Source organism: Polypterus senegalus, chromosome 15 (genome assembly GCF_016835505.1).
Source record: "Polypterus senegalus isolate Bchr_013 chromosome 15, ASM1683550v1, whole genome shotgun sequence".
In the NCBI taxonomy this organism is placed as follows: Eukaryota; Metazoa; Chordata; class Cladistia; order Polypteriformes; family Polypteridae; genus Polypterus; species Polypterus senegalus.
The window spans coordinates 34,490,991-34,505,722 of record NC_053168.1 but is presented as its reverse complement, the minus strand read 5'-3'; the positions used below and the strand labels follow the sequence as shown (position 1 = coordinate 34,505,722).

General features: G+C 38.1%; 1 protein-coding gene across 1 annotated transcript in view; it reads left to right on the top strand.

The window, feature by feature from the left end:
* tg (thyroglobulin) overlaps positions 1-14,732 on the top strand; it is a 337,489-nt gene that overhangs the window by 81,894 nt on the left and 240,863 nt on the right. Inside the window, exons 25-29 of the mRNA XM_039737577.1 lie at positions 9,199-9,396; positions 9,810-9,971; positions 12,243-12,329; positions 13,921-14,004; positions 14,332-14,472. Coding sequence (XP_039593511.1) covers positions 9,199-9,396; positions 9,810-9,971; positions 12,243-12,329; positions 13,921-14,004; positions 14,332-14,472 — 672 coding nt within the window. The remainder of the gene's footprint in view (positions 1-9,198; positions 9,397-9,809; positions 9,972-12,242; positions 12,330-13,920; positions 14,005-14,331; positions 14,473-14,732) is intronic.

Below are 14,732 nucleotides of genomic sequence, written 5' to 3'. Positions count from 1 at the left end.
AAAGTAATTAAAGAAAAGAAACTTTTACCACATGAGTAGGGACAGTCTGCAGGGGGATGAACGCATGTGTTTATACCTGCTTGCTTGGCTTTGTCTTGTATGTTCATTTCTAAAGAATATGAATTTGCGCTTGGATTATTTATCAGCAGTGGATTATGTTGGCAACAGTATTTTAAAAGCAGAATTCTGGGGGTCTTTCTGACTCTGCAAGAGCACCATTTATAAATGTGAAAAAAGGAGATTACAATGACAAAACTTGATTTCCAGTGGATTATTGACCAAAACAGATTACTCCCGCACTTCCTTACGTGCAGCACAGATTACCAACCTCCTTTGAGAACGTTTTTCAATTTTTTTTGTATCCTTTTGCTGTTAATGTGGACAATATGCAGGAAGATTTGCAGCTGAAAGTAACCAAACTACTGGGCAACGAGACAACTTACAACTAAGTTTACCAAAGTTTCTTTGATTAATTTCTACAGACTGCACATTACTCAAGATTTGTTTGTTTGGCCTTTTGGTCTTTTAACAAAATAAAAATTAATAAAAGTATAGAAGTGCACTAACAGATGAAACTGTTTGCATCTCATTTAATAGTAGTGTGTGGGTGTGTGGGTGTGTGTGTATGTGCGTGTGTGTGTGCGTGTGTGTGTGTGTGTGTGTGTGTGTGCTCACCTGGCTATGGACATGGTTGCCCTGTGCATGATTTGTTCCTGCCTATACTAGCTGGGACAGGCTCCGGCACCCCCTGTGATCCTGTTCAGAACTAATAGATTTAGATAATAACAGATTGACAGCTTAGAACAACTCCTTTTAAAGTTAATGTTTGTCGTTAACACATGCTAGGTTGCCTGGATTCATAGGCACACCTAGATTTTATACAGCCCGCTGCATGAGTCATTACTGACAATTCGGCCCACCATCATAAAAATTTCCCACCCCTTGATTAGTATTGGAAAGAGTGAGTAATGGGATTGATGAGAACCCCATTTCTATCTTTGCATAAGGCCCCCGTATCAGTAAAACTGAACCTGGTCACGTGAAACGCTTTCTCCAGGTGTGCTGCAGTCTTTTTGGCTTTAAGCATGTAAATTTACCTTTTGATGCTTACTTCAAAAAAACAAAAAAACTCATCAATGTGTGAAAGTGTCCCTGTTCTACAAGGGCATCAATTTTAGCATATCTCCTTGTAACTAGTAGTTCAAGATTTTAAGTGAGGAATAATAAGGAAGTGGTAATTTAATAAGAAGATGCCAATACAAACTATTAGTGCTATTTATTGTAGTCCTTCTCACACTTTAAAATTGTCACATTACCTAGAGGTTTAAAAGAGCAGGTCTAGATAAATAATTTATTAGTTGAGCAACAGTAGCCTTTTGGAAGGAGACACAGGAAGTTGAAACCTACAGCTTTCAAAGCCCAAATTGACAGTTCTCTCACCCTCGCATTTTCCAGATAAACATATTAATGTTAGGAAAACAACACGACAGCACAATTTGATTAGATTATTCTGTCCTTTATCATACTTGCTATGTACTACATGTAAATGTAAACTAATATTCTGAAAAGATACTCTCAAATTGTTAGGAACACCTGTAAACCTGCATATACAGTGCATGCAGTTATCTAATCAGCCAATCATGTGGCTGTAGTGTAAGGCATAAAACTCCACAGATATAGGTCAGGAGCTTCAAACAACAGAATGGAGCAAAAATGTGATCATGATTTTGACCGTGGCATGATTGTTTCCTTTCTGTAACTGCTGATCTTCTGAGATTTTCACACACAGCAGTCTGAATAGTTTACTCAAAATGGTGTGAAAAACAAAAATAAACATCTAGTGAGAGGTCAGAGGAGAATTGCCAAACTGGTTTGAGCTGACAGAAAGGCTATGGTAACTCAGATCACCATTCTGTAGAACTGTGGTGAGCAGAAAAGCATCTCAGAACGCACAACATGTTGAACCTTGAGGTGGATGAGCTACAACAGCAGAAGACCACATCAAGTTCCACTTCTGTCAACCCAGAACAGAAAGCTGAGGCTGCAGTTGCACACGTTCACCAAAACTGAACAGTAGCCTGGTGTGATAAATCTCAATTTCTGGTGAGACACACAGATGGTAGGATCAGAATTTAGCAATAACAGTATGAATCCATGCGGTGATCTGCCTTCTGTCAACAGTTCAGGCTGATGGTGGTGGGATATAAGTGTGAGAAATGTTTTCTTGACACACTTTGGGCCTCTTAATATTGGTCAAGCATCACTTGAAAGACATCCCTTATTTGAGGACTGTTACTGACCATGTGCACCCTTTCATGGCCATGATTTGCCCATCTTCTAAAGGCTACATCCAGCCATAATAATGCACCATTTTACAAGGCAAAAGTCATCTCAGGTGGTTTCATGAACATGACAATGAGTTCAGTGGTTCTTTAGTGGCCTTCCTAGTCCCTGGATCTAAATCTAACAGAACACCTTTAGGATGTGGTAGAATAGGAGGAAAATGTGCAGCTTACAAATCGGCAGAAATTGCATGATCAATAATCATGTCAATATGAACCAGCATCTCAAAACAATGTTTCCAACTTCTTGTGGAACCCTAGCCAGGAAGAACTGAGGCTGTTTGAGAGCAAATGGAGGCCATGCACAGTATTAGTATAGAGTTCCTAATGACTGTGAGTATATATTGATAAGAAAATGTAACTAAAAAGAAATGTTTAACTTTATTAGTATGCATTTTCTATTCTATTTGCCATGTGGAGATTAGTTTTTCCTTCTTTGAATATATAATCCAAACATGGCATTTTTGAAAAATTGCCCCTTAACCTGTGAGATGATGGAAAAAATTACTACAACTGGTTTCATATGCAATTAGACAGATGAAATACCAAAAAATGCTGCATAGTTCAATCCAGCCAATAATGTGTTTAAAAGAAGACAATAGACTTCCAATTTTAATTAGTTAGAAAACCATCCATCCATCCATCCTCCAACCTGCTATATCCTAACCACAGGGTCACGGGGGTCTGCTTGAGTCAGTCCCAGCCAACACAGGGTGCAAAGCAGGAAACAAACCCCGGGCAGGGCGCCAGCCCACTGCAGGGCACACACACACACACACACACACCCCAAGCACAATTCAGGATCGCCAATGCACCTAACCTGCATGTCTTTGGACTGTGGTAGGAAACCAGAGTACCCGGAGGAAATCCACACAGATACGGGGAGAACATGCAAACTCCACTCAGGGAGGACCTGGGAAGCGAACCCGTATCTGTAGGGCTGCGAGGCGGCAGCCCTACCCATTGCACCACCGTGCCGCCCCTGCACCAGGTGCCCCCGATGAGCTTCCTGTGGCACTTCCTGGTGTGGCGTAAGTGCGGCATGAGCACCCGGAAGTTCTCCAGGTGTCCCTGGTAATAATTCCTTTAGCACATCCGAGTGTGGCAGAAGTGCTGACATCCAGGGCTTCACAGTCTTCTGGGCACCCCCTGGCGGTGGCCACGGGCCCCTATAGGGTTGAGCTTCCATGCTCAATTCCTGTGGCTGCCCTCTCATGGGCCAGGGGAGGCATAGTCCCTCTCCCGGTCCTTCTCGGCGTCCCGGCTAGGCACAGCCCCCAGCCGCCCGCCACAAGTACAAATATCTGCAGTATTTAAATGAACAATAACAGAGAAAGGGAGAGATGTGTGCTGTGGCCAAATTTATCATAAAGCACATTTAACTGATTATGACATTGTTTATGTTTCAACATGGAAGAATGTATTTGTAATGTATTAAATATTTAAAAGGATAAGCAAGATTTTTATGACATCATTTTTGGATGACTGTCATGACCACAAAGTCTGTACATATGAATCTGCATATTTAAGTGCAATGCCAATACCAACTATAGGCAGCTTTCCATTCTTCCACATTTTTCATTTTACGATGGCTACATTGACATTGCAGCTAAAATTGACACAATTGTACAATTTTCCTTAAATATGACACTAATACAACTTTTTATCAGCACTCTATGAATAGTACCAAAAAAATTTTTTACTTTTTGGTTCTTGGTTCTGATATGGGCCAATTACGTGCCCGCTACTAATCACTACTCAGAACAGTCTTTCTGTACAGACATAGAAATGATGAAAGCATGAGGTTCAAATTATGAAAACTTTTTTTCTTTTTGTTTTAATCGTTACCTGGAAAATTACAGTTGGGATACACTGAAATAAAATCTTGAACTTGACTGTAGGAATCTTACAACAGATTTTTACATGGGAGTACCGTGCCTGGTGAGACACTTGTAGACTCATGGGTTAGTTAATTTTTGCATGTTTCTATCATTTCAGGGTGGAGGTTAATTTATACTCAAACATCAGTCCATCCAAGATTTCAAAAGTTTTTTTGTGATTGTTGTGGCCTAAAATGCCTGATTTTGTGGCAGCTTTTTCAAAAAGTTGCGGTGAAAGTTGCAATGTTATGATGCTTTATTTTTTTCTATAACATTGCAAGAAGAAATGAATTTACAAAAATAGTTGCAACTGTTTTAGTATTCTATGTAACCTTTTCATAAAAGCACAGGATTTCAACAATATTAAGGTTTAAAGTGCATAGAACATTGATATCGGCTGTCAGTGTGAATAAATCTGTTCAAGTACTTTCTTAAAATAATAGACTTAATATAAATTAATTAATGAAATGAAATGTTGAAAAACTCCATTAATCCAAAAGTGCATATCCTGCATCCAAGTTCAGAACTTCACATTACCTGAATGCACAGTATGAGCAAAATATCACTTAATCTCTCTTAACATTGTTTTACAACTCACCATATAAAGTGTAAATCAACAAAAAATATCTCTACAGACCAAAAAGGCCACAGATATTAATTTATACTGACAGACATCCATAACAAAGCTGAACACTTTGTTTCTGAGAACCCATAACTCATGAAACCATAATTCCTGAAGTCAGAAATGATGACAGTCAGTCCTGAAAGCTGCCTAAATGTTCCCCATGTCTTCCTCACAATCTTTCTCCATCTCATCCCTTTCAAAAGCCCCACTGGAAAGGCATTGATTGTGGTTCAAGAAGTCCAAGGCTTTGAGGTTGTTGTTAGTGATTGATCTTCTTCGGCTGGACAACACCAGCTTGAAAAATGCTGTTGCTTCATTCAGCATCTGTTGAGTTTATGATGATTTTGTTTCTTTTGGAAGTCTCTCCTGTACCCCATCCCAAAATACATCTAGATCAATCACTCCACACATTGAAGCTCCGAGTGCTGCTGGACCCAGGCGGTTGAAGTAGGCCTCAAACTCATCTTGAGGGACAGCACTGAAGCCTGGGATGTGTTTGTATCTAGAAGCACTGTTAATGATGAGGGTCAAACACCCTGACTTCTTGAAGGAAGTTGATGGCAGGTTGTCCATCTGACATATATTTGGTGAACTTTTCCTCTTCATTGTTGTATGCTTGTTCCACTGTATTGAGGATGTATGTTTAATATGGCAAAGGAGACGTCAAGCCCTTCAAAGTACTTGGCACATGTTACATTTGTTTGTTTGCAGCAAAGTTCATCTGTAGATCCACAAGATAGCCAAAAATCTTGGTGGTTATAGGGCATTGGCGCTGGAAGGTGTTCAGAAGCTGCACTATAACTTTACATTTGTCTGCCATGAGTCTGATCTGGACCTGCAGATATGCACAAATGTCTGGATTTTGTAGCATTTCATAAGAGTCTCTCCATGGACAATGGTGTTTTTTGCCACACATCTGTGGATAGAATAACAAATTAAATTAAAAAGCCCCACTGGTACATTTTTAATATGTATATTCAGGTGCTAGTTAACGTGAGTAGGGGTAAAATAAAATGTTATGTTTAAGCATATTGAATAATTAAGATACTTTGTTAAAAAGGAGGAAATGGTCTTTACTTGCATTTCCATCTCTATGCACTCCTTGTAGTGTATGAAGTGCTCTGCATGGTACTGCACTGCACTGAACCAGGAGTTCCACCATGTAGAACATGGATTTGGAGCCATGGTTGACATCCTTCCTGCTGGGAGTTTTTTTGTCATGAACTCCAAGAATCTTCTTTTGCAGGAGCTAGCTTGGTAGAACATCTGTGAGAAGCTCAGCATGAATGCATTCAGCTTAGTCAAAAGGTCTGCAAATGGCATCACCGATAAGGTTCATTATATATATAGATTGCAGTGCAGCTTTATATGCTTTCTTCATATATGCTGCATTATCTGTGTCAAACACAATTACACTCTCCTTGGCTATGCAGTATTCTTGCAGACACTTGACCACAGAGTCAGTAGAATGTTTGCACTCCTGTAGGAAGACAGTATCTGCAAGGTAGGCCAGGATCCTCCCAGGTTCATCCTTTTCCAAGGGTATAATGAGGTTGTTGAGTACACATATCCCCTCTACATATGGAGTCTCATCAAATATGATAGCAACAAGCTTTTGAGCGAGATGTATTTTGCATGCCTCCTTTTCTTTCTGGTAAACTGTGCCTAAGTATTTCTCTTGAAGCTGGTGGAATCCAGGAATGGCTCCTCCGTTGATTGCATTTTCCCTGAGGAATCATTGCATTGCAGGGTGGTCACTTTGAGTGAAGTGAATGTTGACTACAGTGCATGTGGAACCCCAATCTTCACAATTCTTAACAAAAAGTAAAAAAACACATATTTAGTACAGATCAAATGCAATAAAACTGGTTAAGATAAGTGACCCACTCCACTGTTACCCTCCCTAATAAAACATGTGTGAGCTCATTTGTGTAGGCTCTCTCCTCTGCATCACTGCAGCAGTGACATATGACACACACACTCACACAGACAACTTTAAAACATTAAACAAAGCACATGCAGCATGTTTAATCATTTCATTTAATATTTTTATTGGTAAACATTTATTTCTCTTATATTCGTTCACACACACCCACACACGCTGTGCACACATACACACACACATCATTTGAGATGCAGACTGACATCTTTCTAATTATACTTCTGTAACATTTTCCATAAACGTGCATTTTAATCTAACTCGCCTTGTTTCTTTCAGCTCTTGCAACCAATCTGTGTGTTCTGCCTCTGTCATGGTCACTTGTCGTGTCTGTAGTCCTCGCTTTTCAGCCATTCTTCAGACATATTTTGCAGTAGAAAAGTGCCTGTCAAGCGATGACTTTGGTCTGTGTTCTACCACAATATTACACATGGTTCAAAACAGTTTACCATCACTTTCATGTAATACTTCAGGAGATTGACTTACATAGACATTAGCAGTAATATTTGATGGCAAGTGTGATTTTTTTTTTTTTTCACACATCTTGCAGGCTCAGCTTCAAGGAAGTGGACCTGGGGAAGGGGCTAAGGTGAGTGGTCTAATTTGTGGACAAATTGCAGTGATTGGACAAAATTGCAAGGCTGCACAAAATTCACAGGGATTGGTTGAATTTGCATTAATAGCTGCAATTGCAGCATCACAACTTCCTGGAGAGATTGAAAAAGGAATTTGACCACTCATCCATTATGTAATCCTCTTACGCCAGTTCAGGGTCATGGGGGTAGTGCGGGAACCAACTTATGGTCAAAGCATACACAGGGTCATTTTACAGTACCCATTTATTTTAATAGGAAAGACTTCAGGATTTGAGAGGAAGGAAACAGAGAGAGAACATGAGAATCTAACTGACTTTTGTTTTCTCTCACGTGGCTCACTTCATAGCACATTCCCTCTGGGCTCCTTGGGAAATGAACTCAAGTCTACACCTTGCACAAAATGTGAAAAGCAACTGTTAGTCAATGATCAATTGGGCTTCTGACTGCAAGGGTTTCTGTTTCTCAATGGACTCTTTCCATTTGAGTCTCACTATGCACACTCCTCTAGCACTATCACACACCAAGGAAAAGGTGCTTCTCGTGCCAACTCATGCCAACATGAAATTAGGTTCTCCACACATACTGTCTTTATCAAACTACAGGCACACAAACATTGGTCCACACCCGGCATGTTTCCATGTGTCTATGGTTCTCCGTGTAAAGAAAAACTTTGTGAGAAATTTACCCTTGACAAGTTTCCAGCTCTGCCCCTGTGTTCTTGAGGAAGTCATTTTAAAATAATAGTCTCGATCCCCTATTCTAATTCCTTTCTTGATTTTAAGCACCTCAATCATGTCACCTCTTAATCTTCTTTTGCTTAAACTGAAAAGGCTCAGCTCTTTTAATCTTTCTTCATAATTCATACCTTGTAACCCTGAAATCAGCCTAGTTGCTCATCTCTGGACTGTTTCAAATGCTGCTATGTCCTTTTTGTAGCCTGGAAACCAAAACTGTACACAGTACTCCAGATGAGGCCTCACCATTGTGTAATAAAGAAGGCAATTAGACCTGCAGTTTGACCATTTTGACATTCATAGAGTGCCCTGCGATAGAAAGATATCTTATTCAGGGTTGGACTTTGCCTCCAAACACTTAGTGACCCTGCATTGGACCAGGCAGTTTTAGAAAATGTATGGACAGTTCTTCCATTCCTGTCCCAGTAATGCCTTTTATTGGTGTCTCAGTCTGTTATTAGTTAAAACCCATGACACAGGTGACTGGCCACTAGGTGTTAATGGATACAGCCAGAGCCAGTCCTGTCTCCGGAGATGGATCTCGATGACTCTGCTCTAGGCAAGGGTCACTATTTTCTAATTAGAACTCTCATTTAGGTCATATTTGAAGTGATTCCATCACTGCAGACCTTCAGTATTATTCTAGGCTACTGTACCTTGCTGAAGCCTAATAGGTGCCCAAATTCTACCTCCATCCTCAAAATAAAGAGGGTGAATTAAACAGAAATATAAAATGTCAACTTTTTTCTTAATTGTATCTACTTTCATTTTGATTTTTCCCTCTAAAATAGCTGTTTCATGTTTTTGTGTGTTATTTACAGAAAGAAAGTATTCCACCCCAAAATTTATCTGAACCATCTTTATTATCTGTAATAACAAGAAAGTCACAGGCATGCTGATAGCAAAAGACTGAATGAAATGAAATGGGAATGTTCTTACAGAGTGAGCGATGCCTACCTGGCACTTTGAAAAATGAACAGCATCTTGAAAATCTGATTCCCATCTCAATTACTTTTAAAATGTCACATCTTCACTTTTTATTCTAATTTTCTTTTTATTTTATTTTTTAATCTCGCCTGAAGGTCATGAATTCACCACAGGAACCCAGAAAATATTTCAGAGAACAAATTTTAGGAAGGCAGCCTCAGGAGTATACAAGGTGGTCGCCTTTGTTGTGGAGCTGTCTGCTTTGTCTGATGTACACCATTTCTGTCAAGCAGCATGCACAGAGGACACCTGCTGTGATGGATTCATTCTGAATCAGAATGTTGTGAATGGAGGTAACACTTTATCCTAACTTGCACTTTTTAATTTATTAACTTTGCTTAGAATATTCTAAACAACCAGGGGTGTAGCTAGTATATAGTCTGAAATACAGTAATTGTTTAAGTACTTTTAGGGCATTTTAAATTAATCTTTAATGTTCTTATTCTGTTATAAATTTGCATAATGCCTCATGTGGAGCAAAAAATGTGTCGGTTTCTTATTTTCTTCCATAATGTCTCAATGTTTCATTAAGAGTTATAATTGCTAAATTGCTTTTACAGTAATTATAATGAAGATGTGCTGGCCCTTCTACACGTGTGATTAAAATTAAAATTCCATTGCCATTATATCTTTGTGTTGTTCCTATGAAATCATTACCTTAGAATGTAAATTTTGTAACTGAATTGTCTCAAAAATATCTCTCTAGGTACAATCATGTGTGGGCTGCTTAGTTACCCAGAAGCCTTACTCTGCAGTGATCAAGACTTCAACCAGAGTCCTGGAAGTAATTTGTGTGGAAGAGAAATAAAGTATAATAAAGAGAAAAAAGAATTTGTGTTCAGCTTGGGAGAACAGAACTTTACTATTAGTAAGTTGAGAAGAATGTTCAAAAATAAACATTATAGACATGTTTGTATGCCTAGTAATCCATTACATCCCACCCATTTATACAGTGGAATTAGGGACCTTGCAGCTGTTTTGAGGTTTTGTTAATAAAAATATTTCTACCAGTAGATTCAGTGTTAATGAAAAATAAAATGGTAACCAAATTCCCTTTTTGCTTCACAATATTTCAATAAACAATTACAAATTGACAGATGATATTCGGTTACTTCATTGAAAGTTATACCTTTGATTGCATTCTTTTAACATTTACTTTAATTCACCTATGCTCTTTGCAAAATTATAAATGTATTAGTTACATTGATGCTGATAAAATATATTTAAAACATTTGAAAACTGTATGTAATATTTTAATGAATTCTTTTCAATAGTTTATGCCTTTTTATAACTTGCAAAAATGAATGAATGAAAATATGACATTTGTGTGGCATGGAGGCATCTTGTTTACTGTCTTGGTTCAAATCTCAACCTAGAAACCTTCTCTTTGGAGCTGGTCCCTTCTCCATATGTTTGTATGTGGTTTTTCTCTGGATACTCAACTTTTCCTCTCACAACCTTTTATGTCCTGGGCATGGGTGTAGCAGAGAACTTTGGGCCCTATACATAAGCAGGCTCTGTGGGCCCTTTCCTCTCGAAAACAAACTTTTCATTCCAGGATTTAAGGGCCCTGGGTAGTCATAACCCCCCACTATGACACCTATGGTTCTAGGTATAATAACATGTACAAAGAAAATGATGTTATTAGAGAATCTAATAAAGCAGCTGACAACAGAGGATGAAAGAAGATCTTTATTTATTGCATTACTAACAGAACTAAGTTAACTAATGCGCATGTTTATTCAGGGCGGAAGAGTGGCGCAGTGGGTAGCGCTGCTGCTTCGCAGTTGGGAGACGCGGGTTCGCTTCCTGGGTCTTCCCTGCATGGAGTTTGCATGTTCTCCCCGTGTTTGCGTGGGTTTCCTCCGGGTACTCTAGTTTCAGTCCAAAGTCCTAGTGTGTGCTTGGTGTGTGGGTTTGTGTGCCCTGCGGTGGGCTGGTGCCCTGCCTGGGGTTTGTTTCCTGCCTTGCACCCTGTGTTGGCTGGGATTGGATGATGGATGAGTCACACACAGAACATTTCAAAAAGATAGTTACAATTGTATGGGATTTCAAACTAACCGTTATCTCCTACAATGTAGCACATCAAACATCCCAAAGGCATGCTTGGTTAACTGGCAATTCTAAACTGGTCCTGTGTGTGCCAGTGTACCTTGCAATAGATTGGTGCAAGGCAGCCTGGATAAGCTGTGACCTCTGAGTAGGTAGGTCTGAAGATGGATGGAAATGCAGTATTATTAAGTCTTGTGCTTTAATTTACTAGAATAAACAATGTACAGTATTACAGGTAACAGTGTTACCTGTAAAGCAATATATAAAAGGGATCACAGTAAGTTTAAGGATATATAAAATAACAATTCCCATTTAAAGTTGCTGTGGGCCTATCCTAATTACTTCATGTATAAGTCAAATTCCAACCCTGACAGGAATGCAAACATGTCTAAAAGTTATATTATGTCATTGAAATTTCTAATTAGTTAAACATACCATTAATGTTTAAGCTCATTTGTTGTTAAATTATTTTTTGATCTAATGGGGACATGCATTTCATTTGAGTTTGATCGTTATGCATTATGCCAATATTGGGCTTCTCTCTTGCTTTTGCCAGGCAAGAGAAATTACACCTATATTATCCAAGTCTATTTAAGATGCATTGGTCAATTAATATTTGCTTTCTCATGGCTCAGTCCCTTTTAATAACTTGTTCACCTTGAGTTATTTGTTTTCATTTTTTATGCTTTGCTTTGGACTTTTTTGCCTTACACTTTGTAGATTTTTTGTCTTGACATTTTTACTTAATTTTGACCATGACCTAAAGAGTTTCTTTATAGATTCATTGCTTCCCTTGAACATGTGTCTTTCAGTTGTTTGTCTAGGAAACAAGCATGTACTGAATTTTAAACAACTTTGCCAGTGGCTCACATCTGGTCATGCTGGCGCAACCATTCCATACCCATTTAATTCCAATCAGTCAATTAGATGGCAAGAGTTAGTATATAATTGGGGAAGAAGGCAGAGGACAGGGAAATGACATGAGGATTGTGTAATCTGATGTATTTGTATGCATTGCATGCTTGTTGCATGAGCAAAGATGACAAGGAACTCTTGTATTTCAGTTTTCTTATTTTTTATTTTATAGCTGATGCACTTTTACCAGCAGCAAGCAAGAATGATACAAATTACCAGGCAAATCTAATCAGCTTTCAAAGAGTTTATATCTGGAAGGGTGAGGACCTTTTTATTTTATGAGAATCATTATACATTATTTAATTTTGCACTGCTTTATGCCTCATGTTTCACCGGAGACCCAGCCCTGTCACTACTTATATAGAGTTTTTACATTTATCTCATGTTCTCATCAGTTTTTCTAAAAAATTCATCCAATATCATTATGATATAAAGGCTCGGCTAACTGACAACTCTAAATTGTCCCATTGTGAGTTAGCATGTTGGTGTGTGTCAGTGTGGCTCTCCATACAAAGTTAACTCTCAGCTTGCTCTTAACATTGCTGGAACAAGCTTTAGATATACCCGTGATTCAAGAGCAGTGTTCAGAAAACAAAAGGATGGACTTGAACATCTGCTACGGAGAGATCATATATAAAAACATTTTGCTAAATGCATATTTCTGCTTCGGAAAAGGTGTGCAGAATAGTGAGCACTAGCTACAGCTCTATTTTTAGAATAACAAAATACAAATAGTATCAATTTCCTCAATTTGTAATGCTTACAGTTGGGTGACAATGTTATTGTTTATATATACTATAAATGGTAACAGGAAGCAGGAAATAGCCAACTCAGAAAATTCATGCTTGACTGTGTTTTATATTATGATGGTGCTCAAAGATGCATCACCTACTGAAATGTTGTGTTTTATTCTAGAAATTCACACTGGTGAGATTTAGTGTATGGCAATTTATTTGTGAGTGTGCAATACAAACATAAGAAATTTTACAAACAAGAGGAGACCATTCAGTCCATCAGGCTCATTTGAAAAGCTTATAGTTAAGCTGTTCCAAAGTGTCCTTGAAATTATCCTACAGTTTCATAATTTAGCTTAGCTACAAAGTATGTGGTCAATCCAAAGGCTGTCACTAAAAACAAGTACCAGAGATAAATAACCAAGAGTTCAAAAATTAAGAGCCAATCAAAAATCAGTAACCAACAAAAGTTGGATCAGATGTCCACACCCTTAACAAAAATCCCCTTCCCCTAAGTACAATAACTGTTTGAATCTTTGTTGATTGTTTTTGTCATACAAAAGCTTGGATGTCATGTGCAAGTAAAGATCCAAAAATATCCTGAAAAATTAGTGGGTGACATGGGCAGATAAAAGAAAATTAACATACATTTTTGAGAATATATTGCAGAACCAACAGAGGATTATGAAGACTGCTGAATTATTTATTCATACAAATAAATATATACAACTGCAGGTCACAATTTCATATTTTTGGAGAGCAACTTCAGTAACACAGATTATAACACTTAGGAATCAAAAACAGATGCAGGTAACTTATAGCAACTACCTTTGTTGGATAATATCCAAAAGTCCTACGTGTGTTTGAAATCTGATGTGTTGTGATCTTCTTTAGGGATGTGAAGTGGAGCCATTCACAACCAGTCTGTTAAGCATCAAAAATTTAGATTATTATTTATCATTATTGGTGACTAACCATATTAATTGAATAATATGCCAGGCATACTTGTGTGACTTTTTTTTATTTTGACACATACTACACACTATAGGGCAATCACATTGCTGCATTTTCATATAAGTTCACACCTGTTTATATCTAATTTGGAATATCTTTTAGATTCCAACATGAATATGCGATCTTCTGCTGCAGCGAACTGCATGAATATCATGTTTCAAAATAGGGAGACCCTGAAAATACCAGGTAGAGTGATATGTTTTATTTCATCTAAATGTAACTGTCTTACCCAGCCAAGCCAAAGCAGTATACCGTCAACTCAAGTCAAGGCTTCTGACTGCAAGGGTATCCCTTCTTCAAAGAGGGCTAATTCCATTTGAGTCCTGCCACATACATGCTAGAATTTATTGAAGAAATGTAAAGTTAATTGTATTCAATTTCACATAGTGTGTCCTTATGATTGACTTTGTAGAGTTACCACAGTGGACACTGATTTGAAACTCATCAAGTTCTCACATATGTTTTGAAATTGCTCAACTTTTACATAACTACTCTTCTCATTCCTTTATTTAGAAGATGCGAGAGAGACTTTCATAATGTCAGACAGTAGTATATTTCATGTGGACCCACAGCTAAAAGTTTCAAGCCAGGAATTCTGGATTTTTAAACATGAATATTCATCTCCAGAGTTGGCACGGCTTTGGTGTCTTACACGTAAGTAATGTTCACATGATAATCTTTTTACTAAAAATTGTGGGTTGGATGGGTTGGGTCAAACAAGTCAATATGATTTCCTGCATTGCCCCATATAAAATCAATCCAGATTATAGATTATATCGTATATATAGAATACAGGCTGCTCTATGTACTCAAAGACACTTGAGGAAATTAAGAAGAACTACAATTGAGACAGGCACAGGAAACACTTCTTCATTGAAAGTGCTTGTGAGAACCTGTAACAAAATAACGAGTCA